Source organism: Tachyglossus aculeatus, chromosome 8 (genome assembly GCF_015852505.1).
Source record: "Tachyglossus aculeatus isolate mTacAcu1 chromosome 8, mTacAcu1.pri, whole genome shotgun sequence".
Classification (NCBI taxonomy): domain Eukaryota; kingdom Metazoa; phylum Chordata; class Mammalia; order Monotremata; family Tachyglossidae; genus Tachyglossus; species Tachyglossus aculeatus.
This window is the reverse complement of record NC_052073.1, coordinates 39,966,336-39,985,931: the sequence shown is the minus strand read 5'-3', so window position 1 is coordinate 39,985,931 and position 19,596 is coordinate 39,966,336. Positions and strand designations below refer to the sequence as shown.

Sequence of the window (19,596 nt, the reverse complement as noted above, 5' to 3'; positions counted from 1 at the left end):
GTACTTCCCAAGCGCCCAGTACAGTGCTCTGCACACAGTAAGCGCTCAATAAATACGAGAAGCAGTGTGGCTCAGTGGAAAAGAGCACGGGCTTTGGAGTCGGAGGTCATGGGTTCGAATCCCAGCTCCGCCACTTAGCAGCTGTGTGACTTTGGGCTTCTCTGAGCCTCAGTTACCTCATCTGGCAAATGGAGATTAAAACTGTGAGCCCCACGTGGGACAAACTGATCACCTTGCATCCCCCCCAGGGGTTAGAACAGTGCTTTGCACATAGTAAGCGCTTAACAAATGCCGTCGTTATTATTATTATTATTGAATGAATGAATGAATGAACCAAAACTCCCATCCGTTGGTCTCGCGGCTGCCCGGCAGCCCCGTCCACCTGCTCCTCCCCCGACTCACTCTCGACCCTCCCCGCTGCCGGCCCACATACGGGAGAGACGGGGCTGCGCTGGACGAGGAAGCACCAGCCGTTATCGGGGTGGCCGGCAGCTCCCCGGGGGCAGTGGCAAAGGGAGGGCGACAGTGCCCAACTGCAGGTCTCCTGAGCCGGAGCGCTGGCCGACCCCCTCACGTCCGCGAGAGCCGGACTCCGTGCTGCCGCTCCCGCCGGCTCTGTCAACGGCTCCATCGCTCCCGTACGTGGGCTCCAACTCCACCGCAAACGGCGGGAAAGGATCTTCTAGACTGTGAGCCCACTGTTGGGTAGGGACCGTCTCTATATGTTGCCAACCTGTACTTCCCAAACCGCTACCGCACGTGGGCTCCAACTCCACCACAAATGGTGGGAAAGGATCTTCTAGACTGTGAGCCCACTGTTGGGTAGGGACCGTCCCTATATGTTGCCAACTTGTACTTCCCAAGCGCTTAGTACAGTGTTCTGCACACAGTAAGCGCTCAATAAATATGAATGAATGAATGAATCACAAACCACTCACCCCCAGAGCAGAGTCCAGAAGTCTCAACCTAGCAGAAGAGACCAGGCCTGGAAACCCAGCTCTGCCACGTGCTTGCCGTGAGGCCTTAGGCGAGTCACTGGACTTGCGGGCCGGGAACGAGACTGCAAATTCTATTGCATTATACTCTCCCGAGCGCTTAGTACGGTGTCCTGCGCATCGTAAGCGCTCGACAAATACTATAAAAAACACCCAAACCGGACTCGTTCTCTGCTCAGGGCGGCGCAGCTCCTCTCGTGGGGAGGGATGACACACAAGGAGAATGAGTCACAGCAGAAGAGTGCAACGGCTGTCGGTCGGAGGGCTGAAATCGGGAAAACGGAGAGCGGAGGAAGCGTTTCTAGGAACCGGTAAAACCAAGCCCGGGATGATGCCGCCTCCCGACTGGAAGGCGAGGAGGGAAAACCAAGGGCTGTTCTGGGTGGGGCACATGGTGATCGCACACACATACACAAGAGAGAGAGAGAGAGAGAGACAGGGAGCGCACACGCGTGTTCATTCCTTCCTTTTCTGGCCTATTCAGTCACACGCGCTCTCCTAAGGCAATTCACCTGTCAGAGGGTCGTGTGTGTTAAGTGTGCGTGTGCGTGCATTCGATCTGCAGGAGGAACTCCTAGCTTTCCAACACCGGCCAAGCAACATGATGCTCAGCAGGAGAAACAGGGCATGTGTCCGTCTCCCTTTCCTCCTCTTCCCTTCCCCCCGGGGTGCCAGCCTCTACTACCCCCAAGCAGCGGGTTCAGGTTAGCCCCGTTCCTCCAGCTGAGCACTAAGAGGGCCGGTGGCAACGACGCACCGAGGCAGGGCCTCGTGCTGATTTGGCCTACCGGACCGTCACCCCGACCGTGCCCAGGTGCGGGTGCCGCAGAGACTCGGCTGACCGGACCGTCACCGCGACCGTCCCCGGCTCGGTGCTCTTCCTCCACGCCCACACCCCTTCAGCCCCATCTCGCCCATCCTCAGGCTCCCGGGGAGGGCCTGGAACAGTGCAGGGGGAGGGCACGGAAGGAAGGAGGGTATTTATTGAGCGCTTAGTACAGTGCTCTGCACACAGTAAGCGCTCAATAAATACGATTGATGATATCCTCCGCACCACAACACCTGGTCCCCAATCCCTCTCCCGCGGGGCCGGGTTCTCCGGCCACGTAAAGCCAGCGGTCACTTCTGCCACCCGGGGCCCCGACCTCCTCATGCTCCGGGCACACCGGGTCACGCACGTTCGCCGTCCCCGACCCCCACTAAGCACATATACACCCGGTTGACGGCCAGCCACGCCGCCTCCCCGGGAAGCAGCACGGAATCCCTCTTCCTCCTCCTCCGGCGCCCCCGAGGAGTCTCCATCCCGTCCTGCCTTCCGGCCCCCAGGCGGGGTGGAGAACAGTTTTGGGAAAGTCACTTAACTTCTCTGTGCCTTAGTTACCTCATCTGTAAAATGGGGATTAAGACTGTGAGCCCCACGTGGGACAACCTGCTCACTATGTAACCTCCCCAGCGCTTAGAACAGTGCTTTGCACACAGTAAGCGCTTAATAAATGCTACAAAAAAACCAGCACCCGTGCGGGAAGGCTGGCGGTCGCTCGAGTCCTGGTTGTGGCTGCGGTTGGGCCTCGCTTGGGCTCCGAACCCCCGAATTGGGAATTCTCCAAAAGTCCCCACCCCCTACCCGTTTTTCTTTTTATTGTGTGTATCTGGCCTCATCTTTTGGGCCAATTCTGGATTTTATATCTCGAGCCCCCCTCCCCATCTGAGAATCTTGGCCCGTGAGCCCCTTGAGGGCCAGGGACCGTGTCTAATTCCCTCTTGTGTATTCCTTCCCAGAGCGTAGTAATAATAATAATGATGATGGCATTTATTAAGCGCTTACCATGTGCAAAGCACTGTTCTAAGCGCTGGGGGGGGGGGATACAAGGTGATCCAGTTGTCCCACGTGGGGCTCTCAGTCTCAGTCCCCGTTTTACAGATGAGGGAACTGAGGCTCAGAGGATAATAATAATAATAATGATGGCATTTATTAAGCGCTTACTATGTGCAAAGCACTGTTCTAAGCGCTGGGGGGGGGGGGACACAAGGTGATCAAGTTGTCCCACGGGGGGCTCACAGTCTCAGTCCCCATTTTCCAGATGAGGTAACTGAGGCTCAGAGAAGTGAAGTGACTTGCCCAAGGTCACACAGTGCTCTGCTCCCACCGCTACTACTCCCATTACTACTAGGCTACGACGGCAGCTGGACCACCCCACACAGACCCCGGGAAAGCAGGAACAACCACCGGCGACCCGGATCAGATCAAGAGAACAGCCCCCCAAGAACGGGGTGGAATTTCAGCGGACTGCGAGCCGGCCGAAGCCAGGGCCCGGCTCTTCGATTTCTACCGTCTGCTCTCGGAGCCCACGCTCTGCTCCTGCTGCTGTTGTAAGGATGAAGAAATTCCAGGGAAAGGGCTCTTGGGAACAAGAGGCAAACAACAAAATCCAAGAACGAAGCACACTAGCTGTGCAGAATTATTCTTAACAGTAGGGGTACAACTGTATTTCGTAAGGGCTTACTCCTTTCCCTGCCAAGCCCCGTGCTAAGTATTACGACTAATAACCACGCTGGCATTTGGTAAGCGCTTACTATGCGTCGGGAATCGCACCGAGTGCCGGGTTGGATACAATCCAGTCAGACGGGACCCCGTCCGTCCCTGTCCCGCATGGGATTCCCAGACCGTGGGGAGGGGGGAGGAGATGTTGGCAGAACGAGATTGGGCATGTTCTCTGTCCTAAGAGGGGGATGCCGTCAAGGAAGGAGAGAGAGGAAGGATTTTATCCTCATTTGACGGGTGAGAAAACTGAGGCCCAAAGATGTCAAGCGACTCGTCCACGGGTGACACTGCCAACCGATGATAGAGTCGGGCCCGGGTAGTAGGCCCAGGTTCTTTTCCCTAGGCATTGTCGTCTCTTGGGACTCTCTGTGGGCAGGGATCGTGTCTACCGTACCTGTTCTCTCCCAAGCGCCTAGTATATGTTGCCAATTTGTACTTCCCAAGCGCTTAGTACAGTGCTCTGCACATAGTAAGCGCTCAATAAATACAATTGATGATGATGATGATAGTATAGTGTCTGGCGCACAGTAAGAGTGGCAGGCGGCGTGGCTTAGTGGAAAGAGCCCGGGCTCGGGAGTCGGAGGTCGTGGGTTCGACTCTCCGCCCTGCCACTTGTCAGCTGGGTGACTTTGGGCAAACCACTCAACCCCTCGGTGCCTCAGTTACCTCATTTGTAAAATGGGGATTAGGACTATGAGCCCCACGTGGGACAACTTGATCACCTTGTATCCCCCCAGCGCTTAGAACAGTGCTCTGCACATAGTAAGCGCTTAATAAATGCCATTATTATTATTATTATAATTACCCCAGTGCTTAGAACAGTGCTTTGCACACAGTAAGCGCTTAACAAATGCCATCATTATTACAGAGAAGCAACGTGGCTCAGTGGCAAGAGCCCGGGTTTGGGTGTCGGAGGTTGTGGGTTCAAATCCCGGCTCCGCCAGTTGTCAGCTGCGTGACCTTGGGCAAGTCACCTCACTTCTCTGGGCCTCAGTGACCTCACCTGTAAAATGGGGATGAAGACTGTGAGCCCCCCGTGGGACAACCTGATCACCTTGTAACCTCCCCAGCGCTGAGAACAGTGCTTTGCACATACCAAGCGCTTAATAAATGCCATCATTATTATTATTAATAAATACCACGGATTGACTGAACATCAGCAAAAGAGGCGTCAGTCCCAGTGAACCATAAAACAGAAAGAGTGAGACTGAGCCCCCTCCTTCCTCTCCCCGTCCTCCTCCTCCTCTCCATCCCCCCCACCTTACCTCCTTCCCCTCCCCACAGCACCCGTATATATGTATATATGTTTGTACGTATTTATTTTATTTGTACATATTTATTCTATTTATTTTATTTGGTTAATATGTTTTGTCGTCTGCCTCCCCCTTCTAGACTGTGAGCCCGCTGTTGGGTAGGGAAGCAGCATGGCTCAATGGAAAGAGCCCGGGCTATGGAGTCAGAGGTCAGGGGTTCAAATCCCGGCTCCGCCAATTGCCAGCTGTGTGACTTTAGGCAAGTCACTTCACTTCTCTGTGCCTCAGTTCCCTCATCTGAAAAATGGGGATGAAGACTGTGAGCCCCACGTGGGACAACCTGATCACCTTGTAACCTCCCCAGCGCTTAGAACAGTGCTTTGCACATAGTAAGCGCTTAACAAATGTCATTATTATTATTATTATTTATTATTATTAATTATTATTAAAGGAGCAAAGTGTGTGGGCTGAGTTGTAGCAGAATCGTATGGAGGTGAGGTAACGGGACGAGGGGATATGTAGCAGAGAAGCAGTGTGGCTCAATGGCAAGATCCCGGGCTTGGGAGTCAGAGGTCATGGGTTCAAATCCCAGCTCCACCAATTGTCAGCTGTGTAAGCGCTTAATAAATGCCATCATCATTATTATTATTATTATTATTAGGGACCGTCTCCATACGTTGCCAACTTGTACTTCCCAAGCGCTTAGTACAGGGCTCAATAAATACGATTGAATCAATGAATGAAAGAGTGGGGTACCTTAGGGCCCAGAGAAGATGCCCCCCAATACACACACATCATCCTCAGAGAGTGGCAGGGCAGTAGGGCCCCACGGGGCTCGGGGCTGGTCCTACCGTCCGCTTTCAAAGAGGACGTGGGCAAAGGAGACAGGGTCCCAAACGTTAACGGAAGGGACCGCCGGGGTCGGGACGCAAGGAGAGAAGGCCAGGGAGCCGCAACTGAGGACTGTATATATGTTTGTACATATTTATCACTCTACTTATTTATTTATTTATTTTATTTGTACATATCTGTTCTATTTATTTTATTTTGTTAGTATGCTTGGTTTTGTTCTCTGTCTCCCCCTTTTAGACTGTGAGCCCACTGTTGGGTAGGGACTGTCTCTAGATGTTGCCAACTTGGACTTCCCAAGCGCTTAGTACAGTGCTCTGCACATAGTAAGCGCTCAATAAATACGATTGATGATGATGATGACTGGTGGCCTCAGGCACCGGATAGGGCTTCTGCTAGGCTGCTGTCTACACACCAGCGGACCCCCCGAGGGCCGGCAACGGCGAACCGGTCGCTCGGGCCGAAAGGGGAACTTGGAGGCGGAGGACAGAACGCCGCCGCTGCCACCAGCTCCCGAGGGACGTTCCGGAGACCTCCGTCACAGGCTTCTCAGACATCTTCCAAGATCCGAAGCCAGGGAGACCTGTTGCCTCACTCCAGGTCAATTTTGGGAAGAGGACAGAATCCACACGTGGCCACGTAGATACGTGGCGGGGGGGGGGGAGGGGGCACCGTTTAAGAAAATACAATATTAGGAAAAAGAATCAAATCGATCATCTTAACCTAGACGGTTGACATAGAGGCTGTTCTAAGCAACGTGCACATTTCCATTTCTCACTAAGTGCACTCCAAAATGACAAGTGTAATGTCTACCTGGGCACGTGGCCAATGTTGAGGGCTCACTGCGTGCCAAGTACTCTACTGAGCGCTGGGGAAGGTGTCACATAAGCGGGTCAGGCGTAATCCCTGTCCCATATGGGCTCAAAGTCTTTGTAGGAAGAAGAACGAGCACTTAACCCCCCCATTTTACAGAGGAGGTCACTGAGGACCAGAAGTGAAGTGACTTGCCCACAGTCACACAGCAGGCCGGAGGCAGAGCTGGGATTAGAACTCAGGTCCCCTTACTCTTAAGCCCGTGCTCTTTCCACTCCATCACGCTGTTTCTCCGTGGTAGTAGCCGTACTATTGGTATTTACCGAGAGCCCAAGTTGGGTGTAGTGTGCTGTACTGGGCGCTACTTCCCTCCAGCCTGTGCCCCTTTCAAAGAGCCTTTGCCAATGCTGAGCTGGGGGATGCCGGCCAAACATCAATAGATCCATCGATTGAAAGAGGGCACTTCCTGACTGCTTACAGTGTACAGAGCGCTGCACTAAGCGCTTGGGTGAGTCCAAGCCAACAAAGTTGTTAGACACACTTCTCGAGCTCACGGTCCCAAGTCGGGGAGACACGGTCCAAGTCCTCGCCTCCTCGGCATGCCGCCGGTCCGCAAACCTGCTTGGTCCCCTTTCGGCTCACTCGCTTTGGGGGCCTGCTCTTGGGGAGCGCCAGCACCCCTCCTGCCTCTCCTCCTGGCCGTGGCCCCCGTTTACAAGTCATGCCGGTTTGATTTCCCTCACGGAGCAGTCCTCCTGCGACAACCTAGCCAAGACGGACCAGCGAAGAGTCCTCCCTTCCAGGGCGGCCTCGCTCCGAGAGCCCCGCTGCCTGACCAGGGCTCAAGTTCAACGGGACTGCTTGGGTCCCACCGGCAGGTGCTGAAATCCCCCAGCCAGAAAATCCCCTTCACAGGCATCCCGACTCCAAAACAAACCAGGACGAAACGGATTCCCCGGCGCAGAAGCCGAGGAAATACCGCGAGGTGTGCGGCGGACGGGACTGGGTGAGAAAACGACACGGGCACGCGCCCACGATAGGCCCTGGGACGGACAGAGCCGCTCCCTCGTCATCACAACACTCCGGACCTTCCGGAGGGAAAGGGAAAGGTTACTTCCCTGGCGAGATCCCCGGACCCTTCGAGACTGAACCCGGAAGCGTGGGACGGGCAACGGGGGCAGGGGGCTCACACGGCACCCTTGCGCCCGCCCTGGGAAATAAAGGGGCTTCTGCCAGACCGGGGTGGGTCGAGGCCACCCTCTGCGATGAAGGCGATACGGATGGGGAGATGGGCCACTTTGTTAAAGCCGGGCCTCTCGCACCCCTGCCCCGACTCCGAGTTTCCTCTACCCCGGGTCCTTATGGGACCGGCCGCTGCCAGCTCTGCTACCGAGCCTGAGAGGTGGGCCGACGGGTGGTCCCCAAAGACCACGCGGCGGGCACGTCCCCGCACATCCCAGGTAATCTACAGACCGGGGTGATAAGAACATGCGGGTCCAGTGGTCGTCGAAAGGCAGTCCCCCAATCAGCCCACTCTGGGAGTGGCCGCTGGCCCCTCGACCATTCCCAGGAAGAAGCGGGTCGGACCGTGGGACCGACCTGCCCGTCCCCCGAAGGGACGGCCGTCAGCGGGAGGCCCCGCTCCGATCACGCCCTCCCCGCAACCCCCCACGGCGCCCGGCCCGGCCCTCACCTTCGTCGCCGTCCGGCACGTAGGAGGCCGTGATGATGTCAATGTCGGCGCAGTTCATCACGATCTGGTTGGTGGCCTGCCGCACCTACGAGAGAAGAGTCGGATGGGCTGTGAACGGGCCGGCTCCCGGGGCCCGACACTCTAGCCACGACTCCGTCCGCCGGGAGAACGCCCAGGGCCGGGAGTCACGGGGACCTGGGTTCTAATCCCGGCTTCGCCACTCGTCTGCCGTGTGACCTTGGGCGGGTCACTGAGTACCGGCCTAGTGGAAAGCGCCTGGTCCTGGGAGTCGGAGGACGTGGCCTCTGATCCCGGCTTGGCTAGCCGGGAGACCTCGGGCCGGTCGCTTCCCTTCTCTGGGCCTCAGCTCCCTCCCCTGTAAAATGGGGATTCGGTTCCTTTTCTCCTTCCCTCTTGGATTGCGAGTTCTCTTTGGGACAGCAACTGTTCCAAACTGATTGTGTCCTCTCTACGCCTGCGCTTAGTAGGGTACTCGGCATGAATTAAGTGCATGACGCGTACTATCGTCGTTATTATCATCGTTACTATTAAGGGAAGGAAAACTGGTAGGCAGCAGACAGAGAAGCGTCTTCTCGGAACGGCAGAGGGGACGGCCACTAAAGAGGCGGCGTGCACGACGGCGGCCGAGTCTTTTCGTGGCTCAGGCCTTCCAGCTACCGCCGCCACCGCCGCCACCCACCCCCAGCGCGACGCCAGGATGTGGAGCTGCACGGCTCATCATCATCAATCGTATTTATTGAGCGCTTACTGTGTGCAGAGCACTGTACTAAGCGCTTGGGAAGTACAAATTGGCAACATATAGAGACAGGCCCTGCCCAACAGTGGGCTCACAGTCTAAAAGACTAAAAGCTCGGGGCGCCCGGACGTTGCTGGCTTGGGACAGGAAGGTGAGTGAGAAGGCCCCTCCTCTATGGGCTCTAGCCCGCATCATCTCATCATCATAAGAGAAGCAGAGTGGCTCAGCGGAAAGAGCCCGGGCTTTGGAGTCGGAGGTCACGGGTTCAAATCCCGGCTCCGCCAACTGTCAGCTGGGTGACTCTGGGCAAGTCACTTCACTTCTCTGGGCCTCACTGACCTCATCTGGAAAATGGGGATGAAGACTGGGAGCCCCCCGTGGGACAACCTGATCACCTTGTAACCTCCCCAGCGCTTACAGCAGTGCTTTGCACACAGTAAGCGCTTAATAAATGCCATTATTATTATTATAGAAGCAACGTGGCTCAGTGGAAAGAGCCCGGACTTTGGAGTCAGAGGTCGTGGGTTCGAATCCCAGCTCTGCCATTTGTCAGGTGGGTGACTTTGGGCAAGTCACTTCTCTGTGCCTCAGTTCCCTCATCTGTAAAACGGGGATTAAGACTGTGAGCCCCCCGTGGGACAACCTCATCACCTTGTTACCTCCCCAGCGCTTAGAACAGTGCTTTGCACAGAGTAAGTGCTTAATAAATGCCATTATTATTATTATCCCCCGGCCCGAGGGAGAGGCCCCGGGGGGTGGGCCGGGAGCGGAGGGAACTTCCCTCGCCCGGGCACGGGTCCCCGGAGAGAGGCCGGCCCGGCCCGCCTCATCCGCGCTCCCTGACCTGCCTCACATCCTGCGGGAAGTGACACCACCCGGTGACGAACCGTCGCCCAGACGGCCACACCTGAGTCACACGTGTTTCGCTGCCAAGGCTGGCGATCGGCGGCCCGGGCCTCGGAAACAGCAAGCCGAGCCGGCAGGTCTCGGGGGTGCCCCTCTCGCCACTCCGCCGTGGAAAGTCCGAGACCGCCGCGTCGGCCTGGGCTGGGGGGCGGGGGACAGCGAGTCCCCACCAGAAGCCCGTGGTACCCTCCCCCTCTAGACCGTAAGCTCACTGTGGGCACGGAACGTGCCCGTTATATCATTCTATTGTCCTCTCCCAAGCATTCAGTCCAGCGCTCGGCACAAAGTTAAGTGCTCGATAAATACGGCCGACGGACTGACTGAACAAAGGAAGGGCCGCCGTGAGCCTGGGCATTTCATACAGCGGGTCCCGGTGCTGGAACCGTGGCCCGGAGCAAAAGCCCCAAAGGGGCTCAATCAATCAGTGACAATAATGACAATAATAACATCAACGGTATTGGCTAAGCGCTCGCAATGTGACAGGCATCGTACTGAGCGCCGGGGTGGATGCGGGAAAATCAAGTTGAACACAGTTCCTTGTCCCATACGGGGCTCCCGGTAGAATGCTCCCCATTTTACAGAGCGAGGTAACTGAGGCCCAGAGAAGCGGAGTGACTTGCCCAAGGTCACAGAGCGGACAAGTGGCGGGACTGGGATTAGAACCCATGACCTTCCGACTCCCAGGGCCGGGATCTACCCACCATGCCGTGCTCCTTCTCTGTGGTATCAACTGCATGTACTGAGTGCTTACTACGTGCACTGCTCTGCGGTAAGCGCCTTATAGAGTCCAAGACGAGAGACTCAGAGAGGAGGTGTAGGGCGTTAACCCTTCAGAAGGCAGCCCCATTTTCCTCCTCCACACGGAGCGGGCCCTCCGGCGGGCCGGGCCGCTGATACGCTTCTTTCCCACTCTTCCGTGAGACGGTGCCGGAGACTGGAATGCCGCCGCTATCTCCCATTTTTGTCTCGGGACGGGGCTTAGCCTTTCCTGTACTACCTGCTTGGGACAGTACATAAACGATCATCTGAGCTGCCTGTGCAAACGCAATTGCAATACAAGGCAAATCCCTTGCCCTCGAGGCGCTTCCGATCTAGGGTGCGGGGCCCGGACAGCCCCTGCAGATACACGCGCCAATCCGCGTATCTGGCGGCCGACAGGCACGAGGCCCCAGCTCCGGGGACGGGGGTTCGGCCCGTCTCTGGGAACGGCCACGATCCCGATTCCCCCGATCCGCAGGGCCGGCTTTCGGCCATCGAGTTCGGCCTCGCCCACGGCCCCTGCGGGAAGCGAGCGGGAGGCCACGCGCCACCCCGCGCCACGGGAGAGTCCCCATTCCCGACTCCCGCGAGAACGTTTCCTCGTCGCCAGCTTTCCCCGACTGCCCTGGCCCCGGGCCAGCCCGGCCGGGCTCCGGCCTCGGGGCCGACGACTCATCCCGGGCCCCCGGGACCGGGAAGCGCCGGCACACTCATCGACTTGTGATCCACCTTGGGCGGCCGCCACTGCTTGGCGGAGGTCGGGAATTCGGAGGTCGGGAATTCTCGAGACAACGTCGGAGCGCGCCGGGCCCGGCCCGGAGCCCAGGGCCGCCACCTAGAAAACCGGGCCGCCCCCGGGTTCTCCCGAGCAGGTCCATGGCCCGAGCTTGCGCCAGGACGCGCTGGGCGGGGACTTGGCTGAAAGTCCACCAGATAAATGGCCGCATGCTAATTTGCTCCCTTCCCCCATAGCTCCACACCCAAAAAACAAGGTTAAAAATCCACCGGGTTTCTAATAAGTAACCTGGACAAACACTCGGCACTTATCAAAAAATCCTGCAACCCAAGGGACGGAGCGACTTTCGGGCTCCGTGTAATACTACAGCCAGCGGGGCCCAAAATTCATAAATCTGGAATTCGGTCCGCATCCCCGTCGGGCCGAAACGAGCGCCGGTGATTCCACGGGCCCGGCTTCCCCGCGTTAGGCCGGATAATCGACAACTCGGGGATTTTCCTTACTCTGAAACCCCACGGCGGGTCACCTACCCCCCTCGATTCTTTCGGGGGTGGCTAAGGCGCGGGCAGAAGGGCCTAGCGTCCTTTGAAAGGGAGGAAGCACGTTAAAAAAATAAAATAAAAAATAAACAATGCCGTGCCCTCCTTAAAGTGTACTGCCCTCCCCCTGAAGAATTTCTGAAAAGAGGCCAGAGCCCTCTGAAATCTCCCAAGTGCTTAGGAGTAGCCAGCCGGCCACTCTAGCCTTAGAGGCCACACGGGCTCCCTGAACCCCAAAACCTCAGGGGGCCCCAGATTGCTCTCCCTTTTGTCCAGGGGACGGGCGCGAACTGCGGGAGGGATTCGGCCGTCCGGCGTCAAGAGGCTCTCCGGCCCCCGGCTCTGGCCTCTCTCTGGCTTTTCGGTGGCGCTGGAACGGGAGCAGATCCAGTGGCCTCCCCTTCCCGGGAGGGGTCCACCATCTGTGTGTCATTTTGGGGGGGGGGTCCCCGACTGACCTAGAGACCCACCCCCACCGGGGCCGGTCAGGGAGGAGGCTTTTCTCGGGGGTATTTTGTTTTTCCCCCTCTCCCCTCCACCCCCACAAGATGTAAACTCACAGGTCACCTCCCTGCAGGTCTTGCCAAGTCACAAGACCCGGCCGCCGTTCAACAAGCCCCGCTCTCCTCCCCGCCCCGCCAATCGCTATCCCGGCCCGAGCCGGGACAGATCTTCCCGCTCCGGCCTTCCTTCCCACCGGTGGGAATGGAGAATTGGGCTGGAGAATCTGGGTGCATCTACAACCGGGCTCCCGCTCTTTCGGCTCCCGAAGCGTTAAAGATGTGGCTGGTTGTCGGAAGAGATGGGTGGTTTGGGGGCGGGGAAGGTGAGGCCTTTAAGTCCCAGTGACACGCTTAAAAATCCCACTCTTTCAGGCAATCGGATTTAGTGAGCGCTGACGGTGTGCAGAGCACTGTCCTAAGCGCTCAGGCAGGCTGGAACCGAACGTGGCTCGAACCGGGCCTCGAGACCCGAGCCTCCCCTCCCGTTTGGGTTCGGGGGCCACTGGGCAGACGATTCAGGGTCCGGTGGGGGTCTGGGGGCAACCTGAGCCCCCTTTTTCACAGACTAAGCCCCCTTTTCCCCTCCTCCTCCCCACCTGCCCTACCTCCTACCCCTCCCCACAGCACTTGTATATATTTGTACCGATTTATTACTCTATTTCACTTGCGCATATTTACTACTCTATTTATTTTGTTAATGGTGTGCATATAGCCATAATTCTACTTATTCTGACCGTTTTGACACCTGTCTCCCTGTTTTGTTTTGCTGTCTGTCTCCCCGCTTCTAGGCCGTGTGCTCGTCGTTGGGTAGGGACCGTCTCTATCTGCTGTCAAACTTTACTTCCCAAGCGCTTAGTTCAGTGCTCTGCACACAGCGCTCAGTAAACAGGAGAAGCAGCGTGGCTCAACGGAAAGAGCCCAGGCTCGGGAGTCGGAGGTCATGGGTTCGAATCCCAGCTCCGCCACTTGTCATCTGGGTGACTTTGGGCAAGTCACTTCACTTCTCAGCGCCTCCATCACCTCATCTGTAAAATGGGGATGAAGACTGTGAGCCCCAGGTGGGGCTCACAGGTGGGACAACCTGATCACCTTGTATCCTCCCCAGCGCTTAAAACAGTGCTTTGCACATAGTGAGTGCTTAACAAATGCCCTCATTATTATTATTCTCTGGGCCTCAGTTCCCTCATCTGTATAATGGGGATGAAGACTGCGAGCTCCCCGTGGGACAACCTGATTACCTTGTAACCTCCCCAGCGCTTAGAACAGTGCTTTGCACATAGTAAGCACTTAATAATTGCCATCATTATTATTATTCTCTGGGCCTCAGTTCCCTCATCTGTAAAATGGGGATCCCCCCGCCTTACCTCCTTCCCCTCCCCACAGTACCTGTATATATGTATATATGTTTGTACATATTTATTACTCTATTTATTTATTTTACTTGTACATATTTATTCTATTTATTTTATTTTGTGAATATGTTTTGTTTTGTTGTCTGTCTCCCCCTTCTAGACTGTGAGCCCGCTGTGGGGTAGGGACCAACTATGTTGCCAACTTGGACTTCCCAAGTGCTTAGTCCAGTGCTCTGCACACAGTAGGCGCTCAATGAATACGACTGAATGAACGAATGAATGAAGACTGTGAGCCCCCGGTGGCACAACCTGATCACCTTGTAATAATAATAATAAAATAATAATAATAATAATAATAATAATGGCATTTGTTAAGCACTTACTACGTGCAGAACACTGTTCTAAGCGCTGAGGGGGATACAAGATGATCAAGTTGTCCCACTTGGGGCTCACAGTCTTAATCCCCATTTTACAGATGAGGTCACTGAGGCTCAGAGAAGTGAAGTGATTCACCCAAGGTCACACAGCAGACATGTGGCAGAGTCAGGATTTGAACCCATGACCTCTGATTCCAAAGCCCAGGCTCTTTCCACTGAGCCACAATGCTTGTAACCTCCCCAGCGCTTAGAGCAGTGCTTTACAGATAGTAAGCGCTTAATAAATGCTATTATTATTATTCTTATTAAGGCCTGGTTGGGGTGGGGGGGTGGGAGGGAGACGAGGAAGGGGCCCCTGGGGCCTCCTTCATTCACTCATTCAATCGTATTTATTGAGCGCTTACTGTGTGCAGAGCACTGTACTAAGTGCTTGGGAAGTACAAGTAGGCAACACAGAGAGACCGTCCCTACCCAACATCAGGCTCACAGTCTAGAAGGTGGAGACAGACGACAAAACAAAACATATTAACAAAATAAGTAGAATAAATATCTACAAGTAAAATAAATAGAGTAATAAATCCGTACAAACAAATATACATATATACAGGGGCTGTGGGGAGGGGAAGGAGGTAAGGCGGGGAGGAGGGGGAGAGGAAAGAGGGGACTCAGTCTGGGAAGGCCTCCTTTCATTCATTCATTCAATCGTATTTATTGAGCTCTTACTGTGTGCAGAGCACTGGACTAAGCGCTTGGGAAGTCCAAGTTGGCAACATAGAGAGACGGTCCCTGCCCAACAGCGGGCTCACAGCCTAGAAGGGGGAGACGGACGACAAAACAACACACATTAACCAAATAAAATAAATAGAATAAATATGTACAAATAAAATAAATAGAGTAATAAACATGTACAAACATATATACGAATATACAGGTGCTGTGGGGAGGGGAAGGAGGTAAGGCGGGGGGGATGGGGGAGGAGGGGGCTCAGTCTGGAAAGGCCTCCTTTCATTCATTCATTCATTCAATCCTATTTATTGAGCGCTTACTGTGTGCAGAGCACTGGACTAAGCGCTTGGGAAGTGCAAGTCGGCAACATATAGAGACGGTCCCTACCCAACATTCATTCAATCGTATTTATTGAGCGCTTACTGTGTGCAGAGCACTGGACTAAGCTCTTGGGAAGTCCAAGTCGGCAACACCTAAAGACGGTCCCTACCCAACAGCGGGCTCACAGTCTAGAAAGGGGAGACAGACGACAAAACAACACACATTAACCAAATAAAATAAATAGAATAAATCTGTACAAGTAAAATAGAGTAATCAATCTGTACAAAGATATATCCAGGTGCTGTGGGAAGGGGAAGGGGGTAAGGCGGGGGGGGGATGGGGAGGGGGAGGAGAGGGAAGAGGGGGCTCAGTCTGGGAAGGCCTCCTTTCATTCATTCGTATTTATTGAGCGCTTACTGTGTGCAGAGCAGTGGACTAAGCGCTTGGGAAGTCCAAGTCGGGAACAGATAGAGACGGTCCCTACCCAACATTCATTCATTCATTCATATTTATTGAGCGCTTACCGTGTGCAGAGCACTGGATTAAGCGCTTGGGAAGTCCAAGTTGGCAACATATAGAGACGGTCCCTGCCCAACAGCGGGCTCATTCATTCATTCATTCACTCATTCATTCAATCGTATTTATTGAGCGCTTACCGTGTGCCGAGCACTGTTCTAAGCGCTTGGGAAGTCCAAGTTGGCAACATCTAGAGACGGTCCCTACCCAACAGCGGGCTCACAGTCTACAAGGGGGAGACAGACGACAAAACCAAACATATTAACAAAATAAAATGAATAGAATAGATATGTACAAGTAAAATAAATCAATAAATAGAGTAATAAATCCGTACAAACATATATACAGGTGGTGTGGGGAGGGGAATCAATCAATCAATCAATCGTATTTATTGAGCGCTTACTGTGTGCCGAGCACTGTACTAAGCGCTTGGGAAGTCCAAGTTGGCAACATCTAGAGACGGTCCCTACCCAACAGCGGGCTCACAGTCTACAAGGGGGAGACAGACGACAAAACCAAACATATTAACAAAATAAAATGAATAGAATAGATATGTGCAAGTAAAATAAATAGAGTAATAAAAATGTACAAACATCTATCCAGGTGTTGTGGGGAAGGAAAGGAGGAAAGATGGGGGGATGGAGAGGGGGACGAGGCGGAGAGGAAGGAGAGGGCTGAGTGTGGGAAGGCCTCCTGGAGGAGGTGAGCTCTCAGCAGGGCCTTGAGGGGAGGAAGAGAGCCAGCTTGGCGGATGGGCAGAGGGACTGGGGGCATTCCAGGCCCGGGTGATGAACGCTTACTGTGTGCAGAGCACTGGACTAAGCGCTTGGGAAGTCCAAGCTGGCCACATCTAGAGACAGTCCCTACCCAACAGTGGGCTCACAGTCTAGAAGGGGGAGACAGAGAACAAAACCAAATATATTAACCAAATAAAATGAATAGAATAGATATGGACAAATAAAATAGAATAATAAATACGTACAAACATATATACATATACAGGTAGTGTGGGGAGGGGAATCAATCGATCAATCGTATTTATTGAGCGCTTACTGTGTGTCGAGCACTGTACTCAGCGCTTGGGAAGTCCAATCAATCAATCGTATTTATTCAATTCAATTCATTCAATTGTATTGATTGGGCGCTTACTGTGTGCCGAGCACTGTACTCAGCGCTTGGGAAGTCCAATCAATCAATCGTATTTAATGAGCGCTTACTGTGTGTACTAAGCGCTTGGGAAGTCCAAGCTGGCCACATCGAGGGACGGTCCCTACCCGACGGCGGGCTCACAGTCTAGAAGGGGGAGACGGAGAACAAAACCAAGCATATTAACATAATAAAATAGATAGAATAGATGTGTACAAGTAAAATAAATAGAGTAATAAATCCGTACAAACATCTATAAAGGTGGTGTGGGGAGGGGAAGGAGGTAAGGCGGGGGGGATGGGGAGGGGGACGAGGGGGAGAGGAAGGAAGGGGCTGAGTGTGGGAAGGCCTCCTGGAGGAGGTGAGCTCTCAGCAGGGCCTTGAAGGAAGGAAGAGGGCGAGCTTGGCGGATGGGCAGAGGGATTGGGGGCATTCCAGGCCCGGGGGATGAGCGCTTACTGTGTGCAGAGCACTGGACTAAGCGCTTGGGAAGTCCAAGCTGGCCACATCTAGAGACGGTCCCTACCCAACAGTGGGCTCACAGGCTAGAAGGGGGAGACAGACGACAAAACCAAGCATATTAACATAATAAAATAGATAGAATAGATGTGTACAAGTAAAATAAATAGAGTAATAAATCCGTACAAACATCTATCCAGGTGGTGTGGGGAAGGGAAGGAGGTAAGGCGGGGGGGATGGGGAGGGGGACGAGGGGGAGAGGAAGGAAGGGGCTGAGTGTGGGAAGGCCTCCTGGAGGAGGTGAGCTCTCAGCAGGGCCTTGAAGGGTGGAAGAGGGCGAGCTTGGCGGAGGGGCGGAGGGATTGGGGGCATTCCAGGCCCGGGGGATGAGCGCTTACTGTGTGCAGAGCACTGGACTAAGCGCTTGGGAAGTACAAGCTGGTAACGCATAGAGACAGTCCCTACCCAACAGTGGGCTCACAGTCTAGAAGGGGGAGACAGAGAACAAAACCAAATATATTAACCAAATAAAATGAATAGAATAGATGTGTACAAGTAAAATAAATAGAGTAATAAATCCGAACAAACATCTATCCAGGTGGTGTGGGGAAGGGAAGGAGGTAAGGCGGGGGGGATGGGGGGGGGGGACGAGGGGGAGAGGAAGGAAGGGGCTGAGTGTGGGAAGGCCTCCTGGAGGAGGTGAGCTCTCAGCAGGGCCTTGAAGGAAGGAAGAGAGCGAGCTTGGCGGAGGGGCGGAGGGATTGGGGGCATTCCAGGCCCGGGGGATGAGCGCTTACTGTGTGCAGAGCACTGGACTAAGCGCTTGGGAAGTCCAAGCTGGTAACGCATAGAGACAGTCCCTACCCAACAGTGGGCTCACAGTCTAGAAGGGGGAGACAGAGAACAAAACCAAATATATTAACCAAATAAAATGAATAGAATAGATGTGTACAAGTAAAATAAATAGAGTAATAAATCCGTACAAACATCTATCCAGGTGGTGTGGGGAAGGGAAGGAGGTAAGGCGGGGGGGATGGGGAGGGGGACGAGGGGGAGAGAAAGGAAGGGGCTGAGTGTGGGAAGGCCTCCTGGAGGAGGTGAGCTCTCAGCAGGGCCTTGAAGGGAGGAAGAGGGCGAGCTTGGCGGATGGGCGGAGGGATTGGGGGCATTCCAGGCCCGGGGGATGAACGCTTACTGTGTGCAGAGCACTGGACTAAGCGCTTGGGAAGTCCAAGTTGGCCACATCTAGAGACGGTCCCTACCCACCAGTGGGCTCACAGTCTAGAAGGGGGAGACGGAGAACAAAACCAACTATATTAACCAAATAAAATGAATAGAATAGATATGTACAACTAAAATAAATAGAGTAACAAATCCGTACAAACATCTATAAAGGTGGTGTGGGGAGGGGAAGGAGGTAAGGCGGGGGGGCTGGGGAGGGGGTCCCCGCCCCGTACCTGGGCGGCGGCCTCCAGCTTTCCCTCGAAGGTGAAGTCGAGCAGGTCGGGCTTGAGGCAGAGGCCGTAGTTGACGGGGGACACGTCGGCCGGCAGCCGCTCGAACGGACGCTTCTCCGGCATCGCGGCCCCGGGAGCGCGGCCCCGGGAGCGCGGGGGGCGGAAGGCGGCGGCGGCGGCGGAGGAGGAGGAAGAGGAGGACGAGGGAGGGCGACGGACGAGGCGGCCACCGGGGATGGCGACCTGAGGGGCCTGAGGGGCCGGCCGGGCGGGCAACCGCCGGAGGGGACCCGGGGGAGGGGGGAGGGGCCGGGGGAAGGGACGCACGCACGCACGCGCGCACGCACGCACGGAAGGAGACGAAGGAGGCGTGCGCGGGCCCGCCCCCTTACGCAGCGCGAGCGCGCGGCCCCGCCCCCTTACGCAACGTGCGTGGCCCCGCCCCCGTAGGCAGCGCGCGCGGCCCCGCCCCCATCCGCAGCGCACGCGCGCGTCCCCGCCCCTCCCGCAACGTGCGTGGCCCCGCCCCTTCCGCAGAGCGAGCGTGCGGCCCCGCCCCCTTCCGCAGAGCGAGAGTGAGTCCCCGCCCCCTTCCGCAACGTGCGTGATCCCGCCCCCTTTCGCAACGTGCGTGGCCCCGCCCCCGTAGGCAGCGCGCGCGGCCCCGCCCCCATCCGCAGCGCACGCGCGCGTCCCCGCCCCCCCGCAACGTGCGTGGCCCCGCCCCTTCCGCAACGTGCGTGGCCCCGCCCCTCCCGCAGAGCGAGAGTGAGGCCCCGCCCCCTTTTCCGCCACGTGAGCGGCCCGCCCCCTTAGGCAGCGCGAGCGGCCCCCCCCCCCATCCGCAGCGCACGCGCGCGGCCCCCGCCCCCTTTCGCCGCGCGCGATCCTGCCCCG

The 19,596-nt window shown here is 55.7% G+C and overlaps 1 protein-coding gene across 1 annotated transcript in view; it reads right to left on the bottom strand.

The window, feature by feature from the left end:
- The window catches only part of NPEPPS (aminopeptidase puromycin sensitive), a 62,498-nt gene extending 43,597 nt beyond the window's left edge, over nt 1–18,901 (bottom strand). The window contains exons 1-2 of the mRNA XM_038750123.1: nt 18,700–18,901; nt 8,146–8,230 (exon numbers count right to left, since the gene is read on the bottom strand). Coding sequence (XP_038606051.1) covers nt 8,146–8,230; nt 18,700–18,822 — 208 coding nt within the window. The 5' untranslated portion in view covers nt 18,823–18,901. The remainder of the gene's footprint in view (nt 1–8,145; nt 8,231–18,699) is intronic.
- Nucleotides 18,902–19,596: the final 695 nt, after the last annotated feature.